Source organism: Prionailurus bengalensis, chromosome B2 (assembly GCF_016509475.1).
Source record: "Prionailurus bengalensis isolate Pbe53 chromosome B2, Fcat_Pben_1.1_paternal_pri, whole genome shotgun sequence".
Classification (NCBI taxonomy): domain Eukaryota; kingdom Metazoa; phylum Chordata; class Mammalia; order Carnivora; family Felidae; genus Prionailurus; species Prionailurus bengalensis.
In genome coordinates, this window is record NC_057349.1 from 98,806,753 (window position 1) to 98,820,667 (window position 13,915).

Below are 13,915 nucleotides of genomic sequence, written 5' to 3' on the forward strand. Positions count from 1 at the left end.
TGCACACAGAATGGTCACTCACAAGATCCTGTTGTCAGAGCCCCCGGGCACCTCTGTGCCCTCATCTTACTTGACCTCTCAGCAGCATTTGATGTGGATGTGACTGCCCCCTCATTTTCTAACTGATCTCCTTTGCTTTGATGACTCCATGCTGTCCTGGGGTTTCCCAAAAACACTGACCCTTTTTTTTTTGTCTTCTAAACTGATTCCTTATTTATATCTGGCCTTTAAAAATAATTTTATTTAGAGTGCTTCAGGCTAGTTTTTTTGTGCTCTGTTTCTATCTTCATTTTTCCTACGAGGCTTAATCCAGTCACGTGACTTTAAATGCCATGTATGTGCTGCTGACACACACTGAGATCTCTCCTCTGAGCTCCAGACTCAGAAGTTCCCATTTGATCTCTTTGGGCATGTTGTAAGCAGAACTCTTGGTTTCCCCTCAAACCTGCTTCCCTGCAGCCGTCCCCACATCAGTAAGTGGCACCACCATGCCCAGACAAAAGTAATTGGATTGATTATTCTCCTTAAAAAATTGGTGTAAACTAACCCTTTATCCAGTAGTCATTTGCTAAGTGAAATAAGTCAGTCAGAGAAAGACATATGTTTTCACTCATATGTGGATCTTGAGAAACTTAACAGAAGACCATAGGGGAAGGGAAGGGGAAAAAATAGTTACAAACACAGAGGGAGGGAGGCAAACCATAAGAGATTCAAATACAGAGAACAAACAGGGTTGATGGGAGGGTGGGGGAGAGGAGAAAACGGGTGATGGGCATTGAGGAGGGCACTTACTGGGATGAGCACTGGGTGTTGAATGTAAGTGATGAACCACGGGAATCTACCCCCAAGACCAAGAGCACACTTTCCACATTGTATGTTAGCCAATTTGACAGTAAATTATATTAAAAAAAAAAAAAAAAGTGTGAAAGTGGACAGGCAACTGCCCACCAGAGGGCAGTACAGGCAAGTGGTTCTGTCCACAGCAGGCCAACCAAGAGCTGTTGTTTTCCTCTCCCACCTAACTGGCTCCACATGAGGTCGCTTTTCTCTGCACAAAATATTTTTAGTCTTCTTAGACCACTTTAGAAGAGAGAATGTGGATAGTTATACTCCTTCCTGTTTCTTTTTCCCCTTTCAGGTCTGTTTGTAAATTCTGGGATTTTAGCTATTGGGTCCTCTGCTTCATGGAGTTTTTGGAAGAGCCTGGGTATGAGAAGTACAGATCTGCCCTCCCATGTTTGTACTCTATCGGCCAACAAGGCATAATACCTCCTAGCACTCAGGAATTACAACTGTCTTTTTATGACAAACTGCCAAATCATTGTCCTACTGCAGTTACTCTATAAATGTCCTAGGATCTATTAAAATTCTAGGAATTTCACGCAAGGATTTTACCTCTCTTAAAGCTGTGATGTGCTTCTTTACTGAGAGAATGGCTTACCCAAAGAAGACGGGTTCGCATAAACCTTGCAGAAAGTTACCCGGAAAATTATATGATTCATCTGGGGTAGGGGGTGGTTTTTCACCTAGCATTTATTCAATGCCTGTGGAACCAGATTGTGCTACCAGACTAGAAACAACAACCACAGAGGTCAGGGAGTTAGCCCAAGTCTCCTGAGGTGCTTATAATTAGGTGAAGGAGCAGACATGTCCAAAGCAAATTTAGATAAGGCCTTCAACAGTAAGTGCTATAGATACAAAGGAAAGTGCTTTGGGAGGAGGCAGGTGGTGAGAAAGGATTGTTTCAGGTGGAGATGGTAGGTATCACTCATCCTATCATGGCTCAGTACATGGAGTCCTTTTGTGAGGTCCTTCAAGCCCAAATTCAGCGTCAGGACACCAGCCTCTGGATCGCTTGCTCTGACCCTCCCCAGATGACTGAAGTGCCCTTCCTATGTTGCCATCATCCAGTTCACCCTTCTCTTACTGCACGCTGTCCACTGTTGTTAATTTGCGTGCTACTCTCCTGAGGACAAAGACCGATTACTAATAGACTTGTGCATTCTCCCATTCTGGCTCCATTCTGGTCCTGCACGTGATTTTCGTTTTCTGGAGTACTCTCTTTTTTCTGTCTGTTTCTACATGCTATCTCTTTCTAAATGCAGTGGCATGGACTCACTGACATCTTAAAAAGTAAAGGAGAGAAAAAGAACTGTCATTGAGTGCCTTGTGTTGAACACTCTTTACTATGTTAGGTATTTTATGAGCATTTTCTCACTCAACCTTGCTCCTCTAATGCACCAAGCTTCTTCCCCTTTCAGGTCTTTGCACTTGGTATTTCCTCTCATGGGGACTTTCTCAAGTGCTCAAGAAGGTATCTTCCTTTTCTGTTAACAAACATGTAGAGTTTACAAACCATCCTTCTGAAGTTAATTTTTCAGATTGGTTATCCACCCCTCCTCTCAGAGGTGGGTAGGGTCTCAGAGACAGGAATTAGCTGAGGCTAGGCTGAGCACCTGCCATCTCCTCCCTCTCATTGTCTCTGCCCTTCTGGCTGCTCCCCCAGTACATCAAGTCCTGGTCACTGGCTGTCTCAAGTCAGTTTACTAATATTTACCAAAATTGCTCTATTTCTACTTCATTATAAGTGGTAGTGTTATTCAGACTGTACCTCTCCTAGGAGCTAAGGGATTCCATATTTTGGCTAGCTTTCCTCTTAAGATTGGGCAACCAATCATCTTTAAAAAAATTTTTTTTAACATTTATTCATTTTTGAGAGACAGAGACAGAGCATGAGTGGGGGAAGGGCAGAGAGAGACAGGGAGACACAAAATCGGAAGCAGGCTCTAGGCTCTGAGCTGTCTGCACAGAGCCCCACGCGGGGCTCGAACTCACGGATGGCGAGATCATGACCTGAGCTGAAGTCAGACGTTCAACCAACTGAGCCATCCAGGCGCCCCTAACCAATCATCTTTTAATTGAATTCGTGTTTAATAATTACAGGTACCATGCTCCCCCTTTCCTCCTGTCTGGCAGCAGCAGGGATGGTGCAGGGGCTGGAGCATGAGCCCCCAGAACTAGTCCTATTTTAATGTACAGTTTTGTTCTATATAGCCTGGAAGTCTAGATCCAACCTTATTAATGGATTTATATTTAATAATAAAAACTCCACCTATTTCTGCCAATCTAGTGTTAAAACAGTATAACCAAGTGCTCATCTTCTGATACACACTAAAATCTTACTTTAAAAAATCTTACCCATCCTTTAAGGCTTAATTCAAGTCCTGACTCCTCTGACATTTTCTGCACCTGTAATAAGTACCCTGCATTAGTCTTTCCTGCTCTGAACTCCCATGGTCTTCATACTTCAGTTTGGCCATTAATCTAGAGGATCTTATTTGTTATTTAGTCGTTTTGTGTATCTGTTTCTTTTTTTTTTTTTTTTAACATTTATTTATTTTTGAGACAAAGAGAGACAGAGCATGAATGGAGGAGGGTCAGAGAGAGGGAGACACAGAATCTGAAACAGGCTCCAGGCTCTGAGCTGTCAGCACAGAGCCCGACGCGGGACTCGAACTCACGGACCATGAGATCATGACCTGAGCTGAAGTCGGCCGCCCAACCGACTGAGCCACCCAGGCACCCTTGTGTGTCTGTTTCTTAACTGACCAATGAAATGGTAAGATGTCAGTTGATCGTAGCAGTATTCCCTTGATTTTTGCTATGTTGAAAAAGGCACCACTTTTAAAGGATATTTTTAGAGCAAGATTTTTTTAATATGAAATTTATTGTCACATTGGTTTCCATACAACATCCAGTGCTCATCTCAACAGGTGCCCTCCTCAATACCCATCACCCACCCTCCCCTCCCTCCCACCCCCCCCCCATCAACCCTCAGTTTGTTCTCAGTATTTAAGAGTCTCTTACGGTTTGCCTCCTTCCCTCTCTGTAACTTTTTTTCCCCCCCTTCCCTCCCCCATGGTCTTCTGTTAAGTTTCTCAGGATCCACATAAGAGTGAAAACATATGGTATCTGTCTTTCTCTGTATGATTTATTTCACTTAGCATAACACTCTCCAGTTCATCCACGTTGCTACAAAAGGCCAGATTTCATTCTTTCTCATTGATGCATAGTATTCCATTGTGTATATAAACCATCATTTCTTTATCCATTCATCAGTTGATGGACATTTAGGCTCTTTCCATAATTTGGCTATTGTTGAAAGTGCTGCTAGAAACATTGGGGTACAAGTGCCCTATGCATCAGCACTCTTGTATCCCTTGGGTAAATTCCTAGCAGTGTAGAGCAAGATATTTTTAAATGACATATTTTTCCTAATGCATTTTACTTTCTTAAATTCAACTTAAAAATTACTCACCTTGTTTAAGTTTTCTTAAAAGCATTTTTCATTAGGGGTGCTTGGGTGGCCCAGCTAGTTGAGCATCCAGCTTCGACTCAGGTCATGATCTCAAGGTTTGTGAGTTCGAGCCCTGCGTCAGGCCCTGTGCTGACAGCTCAGTGCCTGGAGCCTGCTTCAGGTCTGTGTCTCCTCCTCTCTCCCCTTCCCGACTTGTGCTCTGTGTCTGTCTGTCTCTCTCTCGCAAAAATAAATAATAATAATAAAATTTAAAAAAGCATTTTTGTTATCTTTAAGATTATTTTTTTATATTATCAATTAATTTTATTCTGAATGTTTATTTAAGAAGACTAAAGTGTTTAGGTATAATGCACCAAAGAAGTATTTCAGAAAAAAAAGAATATTTATTATTTCCTCCTGTAGCCTCAAAAAGCCATTTAGGAAACTACACTCTTTTAAATCTTTTATAGGACTTTGGGATTTTTATAGTTGCTATATTAAAGTCATTTTCAGTGTTGTACAGAAAGTTTGTAAAGATTTATTTGATAAAATTTCAATATTTGCATAGCTATAATTGTCTAAACATTACTAATTGTGTGTTGAGCTTTCTAATTCTTACTGTAGAGCTGCTTCTTCCTGGCAAAGTTTAAACATCAGTCTCTAAATCAGTTAGGTTAATCTCTATATAATATGATTAAATTAATCTGACCTCGTTACCACATACATTTAAGATACCAGACTAATGTTTATCATGACATCACTAAGAATATTTCAATTTTAAAATTGAACTTTTAGAATCTGCCAGTTATATTTAACAGAAATATTTCTTTTCTAAAGTAACCTGACGTTATTACAGTATTTAATTTCAAAAACCAAAGTAGTTATAAAATGTGTATAAGGCAAAGCACATTCAAAAACTAATGGCATTTCTTTGTCATTTATAGAGATACTTTCTAGTTGGGAGCAATCATGCAGAAACAAAATATCGTGTTTTGAAGATTGATAGAACAGAACCGAAAGATTTGGTCATAATTGATGATAGGGTAAGTATCTTGCAAACCTGAATACAAACAGAAACTTTTGTACCTGTTGTTTAAAGGATATGAAAGAGCCTCACAGCTCTTAGTGATGTATACATATTTTTTTCCTTTTTAAATCAGGCATCTGAAAATTACAATTATTTCTTATGGTTGGCTGGAATTTAAATCTCTAATCTGGTTTCTAGAAATTACTGGTGTTAAAAAGTATGCTGGAATTGCGCTTTGATACATTTTGATTTGTTTCACCAAGCAAACTCTTTGGATAAGATAATGAGTATATTTTCTTTTAGAAGTGACATTTTAAGGATTTAATGTAACTCTTAATATTGCATCTACCGAAGAGATTATTTATTACTATGCTTTGATATGAAGCTACTTCATATTAAGTCTGGGCTGCAGACTTTTATTCTATTAAAAATCACCTCTAGGTGATGTTCTGATGCATGAGAGAAATGTTAAGCTGTTCTTTTCCAGATGTTATATTATCTAGAGCAGGAATACAGACTTCATTCAGGTGGCACAAAAACGTGAGACTGTTAGTCAAAAGTGAAATACAGTGTGGTGATATTGAACAGTTCATTGTAACTCTTTCAAATGAAAGAACCTAACTCCCTTTGTATTGAAGTTCTGTCTGTGAACATTTTGAATCCATGTAGATTGCCAGTTTCTCAGATATGTTGGTAGCTACAGTTTGGAACCCATTTTCACTAAGTTCTTTGTAAATCTATTTTCTGTGTTATAATAATTTTAGATAGATTGTATATTGTGATTTCCTACATTCGTGGATATGGTTGTTCTTCACTCTCCTATTCTGGGAGTTTTTATTAATATACTGTATCGATTCTTGGTTTTACTTGGAGATAGAAGCGGTTGATCAGGGATTCCTTTGAGAATCTTAAGAAAAGCGATGGGCCTTATAAAAATAAAAGTGTATTTGTGCAATTAAACCTTTGCACACAGTCTTGAGGCGTTCATAGATCTCTTGAAATTTGTCTTGTGGAGCCTTTAAGTGTATGGTTTAGAAGATAAGGTTTTGACACAAGTTTTTGGTAAAGCAGCATGTGATCCAATAACTACCTGTAATTGCTAATATTAAAGAATTTGTTGGCTTTTAAAAATTATAGCTTAGTTGTGCACTATTATATGCTTCTCTATGAAATAGCTAGTGATTCTTATAGGCAATACATCATCTAAAGAATAAGTACAATCTTACAGATTGAATTTATTTATTTTTAGCATGTATATACTCAGCAAGAAGTGAGAGAACTTCTTGGCCGCTTGGATCTAGGAAATAGAACAAAGATGGGACAGAAAGGATCCTCTGGGTTATTTCGAGCTGTTTCAGCTTTTGGTGTTGTAGGTAAGAAATGTATCTCCTTCTTACTACTTTTTTTTTTTCCTCTACGTAGACTACTAAAAGATAGTTTTATGTAGTTATGTAATTATAACCCATAATCTGTGGCTTTGGTTGTTTCAGTTTCATTATCCATCAATCAGATATCAAATAGCCGATAGCATCTGCTAAGTGCCGTTCAATTTCATATAGGATAAGCATAAATATAGAAATGGTTTGGGCCTTTAAGAAGTCTGTTGTCAGGCATGTTGAGGAATGAAAAAGTAAAAAAAAAAAAAAAAAAAAAAAAAAAAAAGAAAAGAAAAAAGTTAGCTTGGACTATAAACATCTGCCCTGCCATTCATCAGCTGGAAAAACAGATACTGGTAAAACTGGTTTAAATTAACAGGGATTTCTGGGGCACCTCGGTGGCTCAGTCGGTTGAGTGACTGACTTCGGTTCAGGTCATGATCTCATGGTTCATGAGTTCAAGCCCCACGTCAGGCTTGCTGTCAGCACAGAGCCTGCATCCTTCCCCCAAATTCAATCATTACCCCTTTACTTCATTTATTCACAAACAAATGTAGATATACTTTTGGCTTTTATGGATTCTGCTGTCTAGCTTTGGGACAATAGTGAGATGCCCCACGGTTCTGATGTGTACATCATCCCTTATTGCAATGAGTCAGTACACCTGTCTTTGCCGTACTATGGATTTGTCTCTGGGAGTCTTAGGCTGACTACACTAGGATGAGGGACAAAATCTAATACATGCAAGACAAGTCCACTATTGTGGTTAAGAGCCAAGCTGTGTAGTGAAAAGTTACATGGGGGTGGAGATTATGTAAGAGGTAGATGACTTGGACCAGGAATGGCCAGGAAAGATTTCCTGGGGAAAGTGAGACTCCAGCTGGACCTTGAAGGAGGAACAAGATTTGGATGGATGTGGGGAAGAGGGGGAAAGAACCCCAGTAGGGACGATGGCAGGGGCACAGGCTTGAAGATGTCCCTGGGTCCTGGAATGTTGGCACGTAGTTGGGTGAGGCCAGACTGCATGGGACCTTGGAAGCCAGGCAGAGGACAATTGTATGGGATTGCTTCTCTGATGGCAGTGCCTTATTTTGAGTCTGCATTTTTTTTTAAACATTTAACAACTTTATTTTTGTGCTCTTTAAACCAGCTGGACTGTATGCAATGTTAACTGAGTGATTAGTATCTATAGATGTTAACAAAATTAATATGGACTTAACTGTGCTGTGTAGTTTCAAATGCTTATATTTTTCTGATTAGCACTTTCTATTTTGGGACACTATTTGTTGAAACTTTGATTATATTCTGCCATATTTGAAGTTTTTCTCCATGTGCTCTCATAGCTCTTCATATGTAATCCCTTCAGGTCCATTTTGTGTCTAAGTGGCTGTCAGGGAAGGTCAAGAGTGGTAGGTGTGTTTAGTTTCTTCTTTGGACTGGCCCCTTTTTTACACCTTCTGCTCAGTCTTGACAAGTATGTTGAAGTTACATGTTTAACAGATAAATGTTTATGGATGTTTGCACGTCTGTGTATGTCAAGTGAGTTCATGTGTTTAATTAAATACCATGAATGCCGTAAGTGTTAAATTCCACTTTAAGTGCCACATATATATTTTTTAATTAATTTATTTATTTTCAGAGAGAGAGCAAGTGGGATGGGGCAGAGACAGAGAATCCTGATCAGTCTCCACACTGTCAGCGCAGAGCCTGATGTGGGGCTTGACCTCATGAACTGTGATATCATGATTTGAGCTGAAATCAAGAGTTGGACATTTAACTGACATTTAACCCACCCAGGTGCCCCAGTGTTGCATATATTTTATTTTATTTTATTTTTATTTTTTTATTTAAAAAAATTTTTTTTGACATTTATTCATTTTTTGAGAGACAGAGGAGAGACAAAGTGCAAGCAAGGATGGGGCAGAGAGAAAGAGAGACAGACACACACAGAATCCCAAGCAGGCTCCAGGCTCAGAGCTGTCAGCACAGAGTCCTATGCGGTGCTTGAACTCATGAACCATGAGATTATGACCTGAGCCGAAGCCGGTTGCTTAACGACTGAGCCACCCAGGTGCCCCATGTATATTTTAAATTAAAGGCAAAAAAAAAAAAAAAAACCAACAACAAAAAACCCTGGAAATACAATGTGTCTTAAATATAGTAGGTTTTAATTTCATTACTAGTTACTTAATAGGTTAAACTTATTCCTTTCAATGCTGATACTTTTTTAAAACGGAAATTTCCTCAGGTGAATGTAATGTTGAATGCCTCATTAGCCAGGGTTTATTATCCAAAATTGAACCTTCCTCGATGATTAAGAGTAACGAAGTGAAGATCAGTTACTGAACTGTTTAAAAATAGCTACCCTTGGGTATTCTGGAGTTGAATTGGGCAGCTTGCCTTTACATTAAATGGTCTCTAGACCCGTTATACTGTTTTGTTTTTATGGTTCTTTAGTCATCCTTCATTGTTCTTGGCATATTTGCTTTTAGTAGTATTCCTTGCCTCGTTTTATTTTATTTATTTATTTTTTTCCTTGCCTCGTTTTAAAATGAGTTATCTATCGATAACTAAACTTATAAAACCAGAGCTTGATTTTTATCAATTGATAACCAGGTTTGTAACCAGCTAATTTATTTTATACACAAGTATTAGGAAACTTTGGGTGAAGGCTGAAGGTGTCTTCTTGTCTCTCATAGAGGTGACATCCGTAGGTGTTGCGGTAGCTGTTTCTCTTGCGGTTAGAGACCTCTTAAGATTGAGACTATCCTTGGATAATGAAGACACTGACAGACTGACCTACCAGTCAAGTGACACGATAATGTACTAAGTAAAGATGTGTTGGTTTTATGGAAATATATTTTATGTATTCTTGTTCGACCATGTCAGTGAAGCTTAGGATCACTGAAAGAGTAAATAGAGAGTTAATGGAAATCTATGATTTGTCTCGTAAGTCCTGTCTTAGAAACCGTGAGGGATACTGAAACAGTGAAACGCAAAGTGCCTATCTTTGAAAAATATATAGTCTGGTTGTCAAAATAATACAAATGAGAAATGACTAGCATGGTTGTCTTCTGTTCTGTGACCAAAATATTTTCTTAGTTAACTTTTTCAGCATGTGTAATTTGTGAATAGTATTTTGCTGGAATGTTTTTAGACTGTTATCACAGTTAATTTAGTTCATCATCTATAAGAATCTAGAGCAGTGATTCTCAGTTGTCTGCAGTAATGGACCAGATTGTTTCTACAGAAATGTCACAGACCAACACATGATCCTACTGTGCATAACTAGTCTGCAGCTTGCAGCACATGTGACTCATCACACAAGTTCAGTAAGACCCAAACTAGTCTATGCCCTATTCAAGGCAAGTTTGTTGATGACGCACTTGGGTGTTGTAGCAATCTCAAATTGCTCTAAAGTTTCTAAATCCTTACTTTTTCCACTTGTTTTCTTGTCTTTTCATGGGCGTGGTACTCACGAAAAGCATATGGATTGTCGCTGGTCCCTAGATATGAGTCGATCTAGTCATATGTCTACCTTATACATTTCTGACCCACTCCATTGTTATTTGATAGCCAGCAGGAGGTTTGGGCAACCACTGAATGGGATCATTCCCATTTGAGAGCATTCCTCCCAAAGTTGTTTTATTTGATCTTGGGGCACATGGATGGAGTTGGTGGCTAGTTACCTATAGTCTTTACTAGGCTTAGCTCTGTGACATCCCAGCCCCTTTTGCTACATAGCTTCAGGTCAATGTCCTTTTTCTGCCTGTCAGAGGATACTGTTCTAAGTTTCTAGCATATTGAAGGGGAGTAGTAGAATAAGTATCATTGTAGACTAAGACACAGTTGTTATTTAAAGCAACACACTTAGAAATGGATTTCAGGGTGACTTGGGCTTAGGTCATGATCTCACAGTTTGTGAGCACGAGCCATGCTGACAGCTCAGAGTCCGGAGCCTGGTTCAGTTTCTGTGTGTCCCTCTCTTTCTGCCCTTCTCTCTCTCTCTCTCTCTCTCTCTCAAAAATGCATTTGATTAAATTAAAAAATTAAAAAAAAGAAAGAAATGGATTGCAGATCCATGATAATAATGAAGATAACAGCAACATAGTGTGAGCCTCAGACCAGTAAGGGACCAGTAGATTTGGTGTTAGAGAGTCACTGGTTCTAGAGAGCTCTGTTGTGCCTAGATCCTATGTACCTTATGGAGGTTTTTCATGCTTCTCTGCCAGAGTGCTGTTCTCCCTAAAGGCTTTTAAGATAATGACTAGCTGGCATGGTGGTGACCCCTGAAGTGGGATACTGCATTCTTCTCTGTTGGTGGGCTGGTGGGGTCCTCTCCAGCCACCAGAACTCCCACTGCATCCTTTTATACTGTCCTTTTCTGTATACTTTGCTCGGTGTCCATTTCAAATGAAAATGCCTTCTCTATGGGGAGGGAGAGAAATCACTTTTGCAAGATGACTGTCATCATGGCTTCTGAGAAGTGCTCAGTGAAATTGGTCTGGGGTCATAAGTACACAGAATGAAGATGAAAAAACTTGTTCTGATTTTGGTGTGTTTAAGTGGTGAATAGGCTAACTCCTGGCAGATGTTCTGTGCCTTTCTGAAGTCTTTTAATTGTTGGCTGTATTTGATAGGAACTTTTTAAAAATGAGAGTGACATTTCCAGTTGGTAGTAAAAAGGAAGAAGGAAAGAATTTCATTTATAATAAACCGAAGGCATTTGTGCTGGTAGAAGTCTCTTTTGTGCAATATATTTACTTCCCTGTATTCAGATTATGAAGAGAAAGGTAGAATGGTATAAATAGTCTTGAGCTAAAAAACATGAAATTAAAATTCAGTTGGAGTATAGATTGAGAAATTATTAGAGATCTTTTTTTCAATAAAAAGTAAATATATAGCAAGAATGAAAGGAAAACTCATTCATTTTGGAAAAACTTGTTATTTAAACCCTTGAGTGTTTTTTTGCTGCTTCCAAGGGCTTTACTTTTATGAGTTTTATCCTTGTAAAAGGATAGCTTCTTTTTTACTCGCTTTTAATGAGATTGTCATCAGCTCTTTTCCTCCCTATTCCTGCATCCTTCAGCTTTAGTCAGGGAATTTTTTGCCAGTCTCTAAGGCAAAGAAAGGAGTAAATGAACATTTTTTTTAGAAGCACTTTGCACTTTGTGGATCTCTAAAATATAAGTATGCTTCACTCTTTTAATGGTGTTTTTTCCTCAGTAGCTTTTTCTCTTGTATATTTTAGCTCATTTATGTTAATATAGTCAATTCCTAGTTTCCTTTTTTTTGTCAGCTGAGAATAACAAGACACAGACATTAGGTATTTGTCAATTCTAGAACAAAAAATTCATAGTATCAAATCCTAGCTCAGACGTTACAGAATATAACACTCTGAGAGAGAGAGAGAGATAGTGCAAGCGTGTGTGAGAACATGCACATGTACACATGAGAAAGTTTTGAAAGATAATTATGCTAGATATAAGATTCTTGGTTGACAGTTTTTTCTTTCTTTCAGTACTTTGAATATATTATCCTACAGCCTTGTGCCCTCCATCGTTTCTGATAGGAAGTCAGCTGTATGATAGTATCTGACTCTTGCTACCAGTGAGCTGGGGTGAGGGCAATGGGGACCCCGTATTCTTGACCAGTCATGCTGGGGTAGAGTCTCTACAAGTAGGAGCTGGGGAGAAGAAGGAATTCCCCAATCTCAGCAGAGCTTACCTGGGAATAGAGCTCCTATAACACAGAACTGGAGGGGATGAGACATTCTGGTGGCCTGCACCTTCTGAGCAGAAACCTTGGCCTTAGACTGAGAACTAGGGAGAGAGGGAAAACACTATCCTCTTGGTTACACCTGCCCAGAGTTGATATCCAGTCACACCAGACTGGGAGAGAGGTGTGAAAGGGAAGCAGGTTATGGTTCAGATGTCACACACTTGCTGTTCTTACCAAGGTTTAGTAGATTTTCTTGAATAAATATTTCTCCATTTGTTATATGCCATTAGAACAATTTCCAGAAACTTTAGAAGTTTTGTTTTGTTTTTATAAATTTTACCAGTTTTGTTTGTTTCACTGGAGAGAGGGTCTGCTGGTGTCCTCATTTTGCCATTTTGGAAATGACCCCTACCCCCCAAAGGGAGTTAGTTTTCACTCCCAAAGCAAAAGTTCTGGGAGCCAAAAAAAATTTAACCAAGACTATACAATAAGTAGGGTGTTGCTAAGAACTTAGTGCTTCTAAACATAACACATATGGTCTTTAATCACCCATGTACAACATGTGCACTTCAATGATTTGACATAAAATATAGTTTTATAATGCTCCAACTTTCAAGCTTAACTATCACAGGTGATACCTGTGGAAGATTGCATGAAGGATATGCAATTTACTGGATATATTGTTTGCTGAAACCCTCCACTTTTTTTGGGATCTGGCTCCACCTCTCCCTGTCCCATTGAAGTCACCTCGTTATTGTATAAATGGCTTCCGATGCGGTGTGACTCTCTTCCTTGGCAACCATTGATTGGTCCAGGGCTGGGCACCCAATCCAAGTTGGGCCAGTCCACGTCCTTTCCTAGGGATTCTGGAATTGAACTTGATAAAAAAAAGTTGTTTTTTCCAGTGAAGCTTTTGGGTGTAAAACTTAGAGCTGTTAGCAGCTGTGTTTCCCACCACAGAGAAGTGGAGGGGGCTGGTCTGTGGAGGAGGCTAGTCTATATATAGAGAGAAGAATGGAGCACATGTTCAGGTCTTGACACTAGGTGTTTTTCAGAGGCCCAATCATATTGTTGCCCATTGGTGCCTTGGATCACCTCAGTACCCTTAATATAAATTTCTTTTTTTAAAGGTGGGTCCAGTTGGGTTTTGCTACTAGTACTCAAGAATCTATGAAGTTTATTCTTCCTTTTGAGCAACACGTCCCAATGTATGTTCCTCAGAACTTATCCTTTGGTTAATTTATTTTTATTTTTATTTGTTTATTTAAAAAATAAATGTTTATTCATTTTTGACAGAGAGAAAGATTGTGAGTGGGGGTCAGGGAGGGGAAAGAGAGAGGGGGACAGACGATCCAAAGTGGGCTGTTCACTGACAGCAGCAAGCCTGATGAGGGGCTCGAACTCACGAACTGTGAGATCATGACCTGAGCTGAAGTTGGATGCTCAAGTGACTGAGCCACCCAGGTGCCCTGGTTAATTTCTTTTTAAAAAAGA

At 39.1% G+C, this 13,915-nt stretch overlaps 1 protein-coding gene across 2 annotated transcripts in view; it reads left to right on the forward strand.

The window, feature by feature from the left end:
- FIG4 (FIG4 phosphoinositide 5-phosphatase) overlaps nt 1-13,915 on the forward strand; it is a 135,346-nt gene that overhangs the window by 12,620 nt on the left and 108,811 nt on the right. For both annotated transcript variants that reach the window (XM_043592095.1, XM_043592096.1), the window contains exons 2-3: nt 5,242-5,340; nt 6,574-6,697. In XM_043592095.1, the coding sequence (XP_043448030.1) occupies nt 5,242-5,340; nt 6,574-6,697 (223 nt within the window). The remainder of the gene's footprint in view (nt 1-5,241; nt 5,341-6,573; nt 6,698-13,915) is intronic.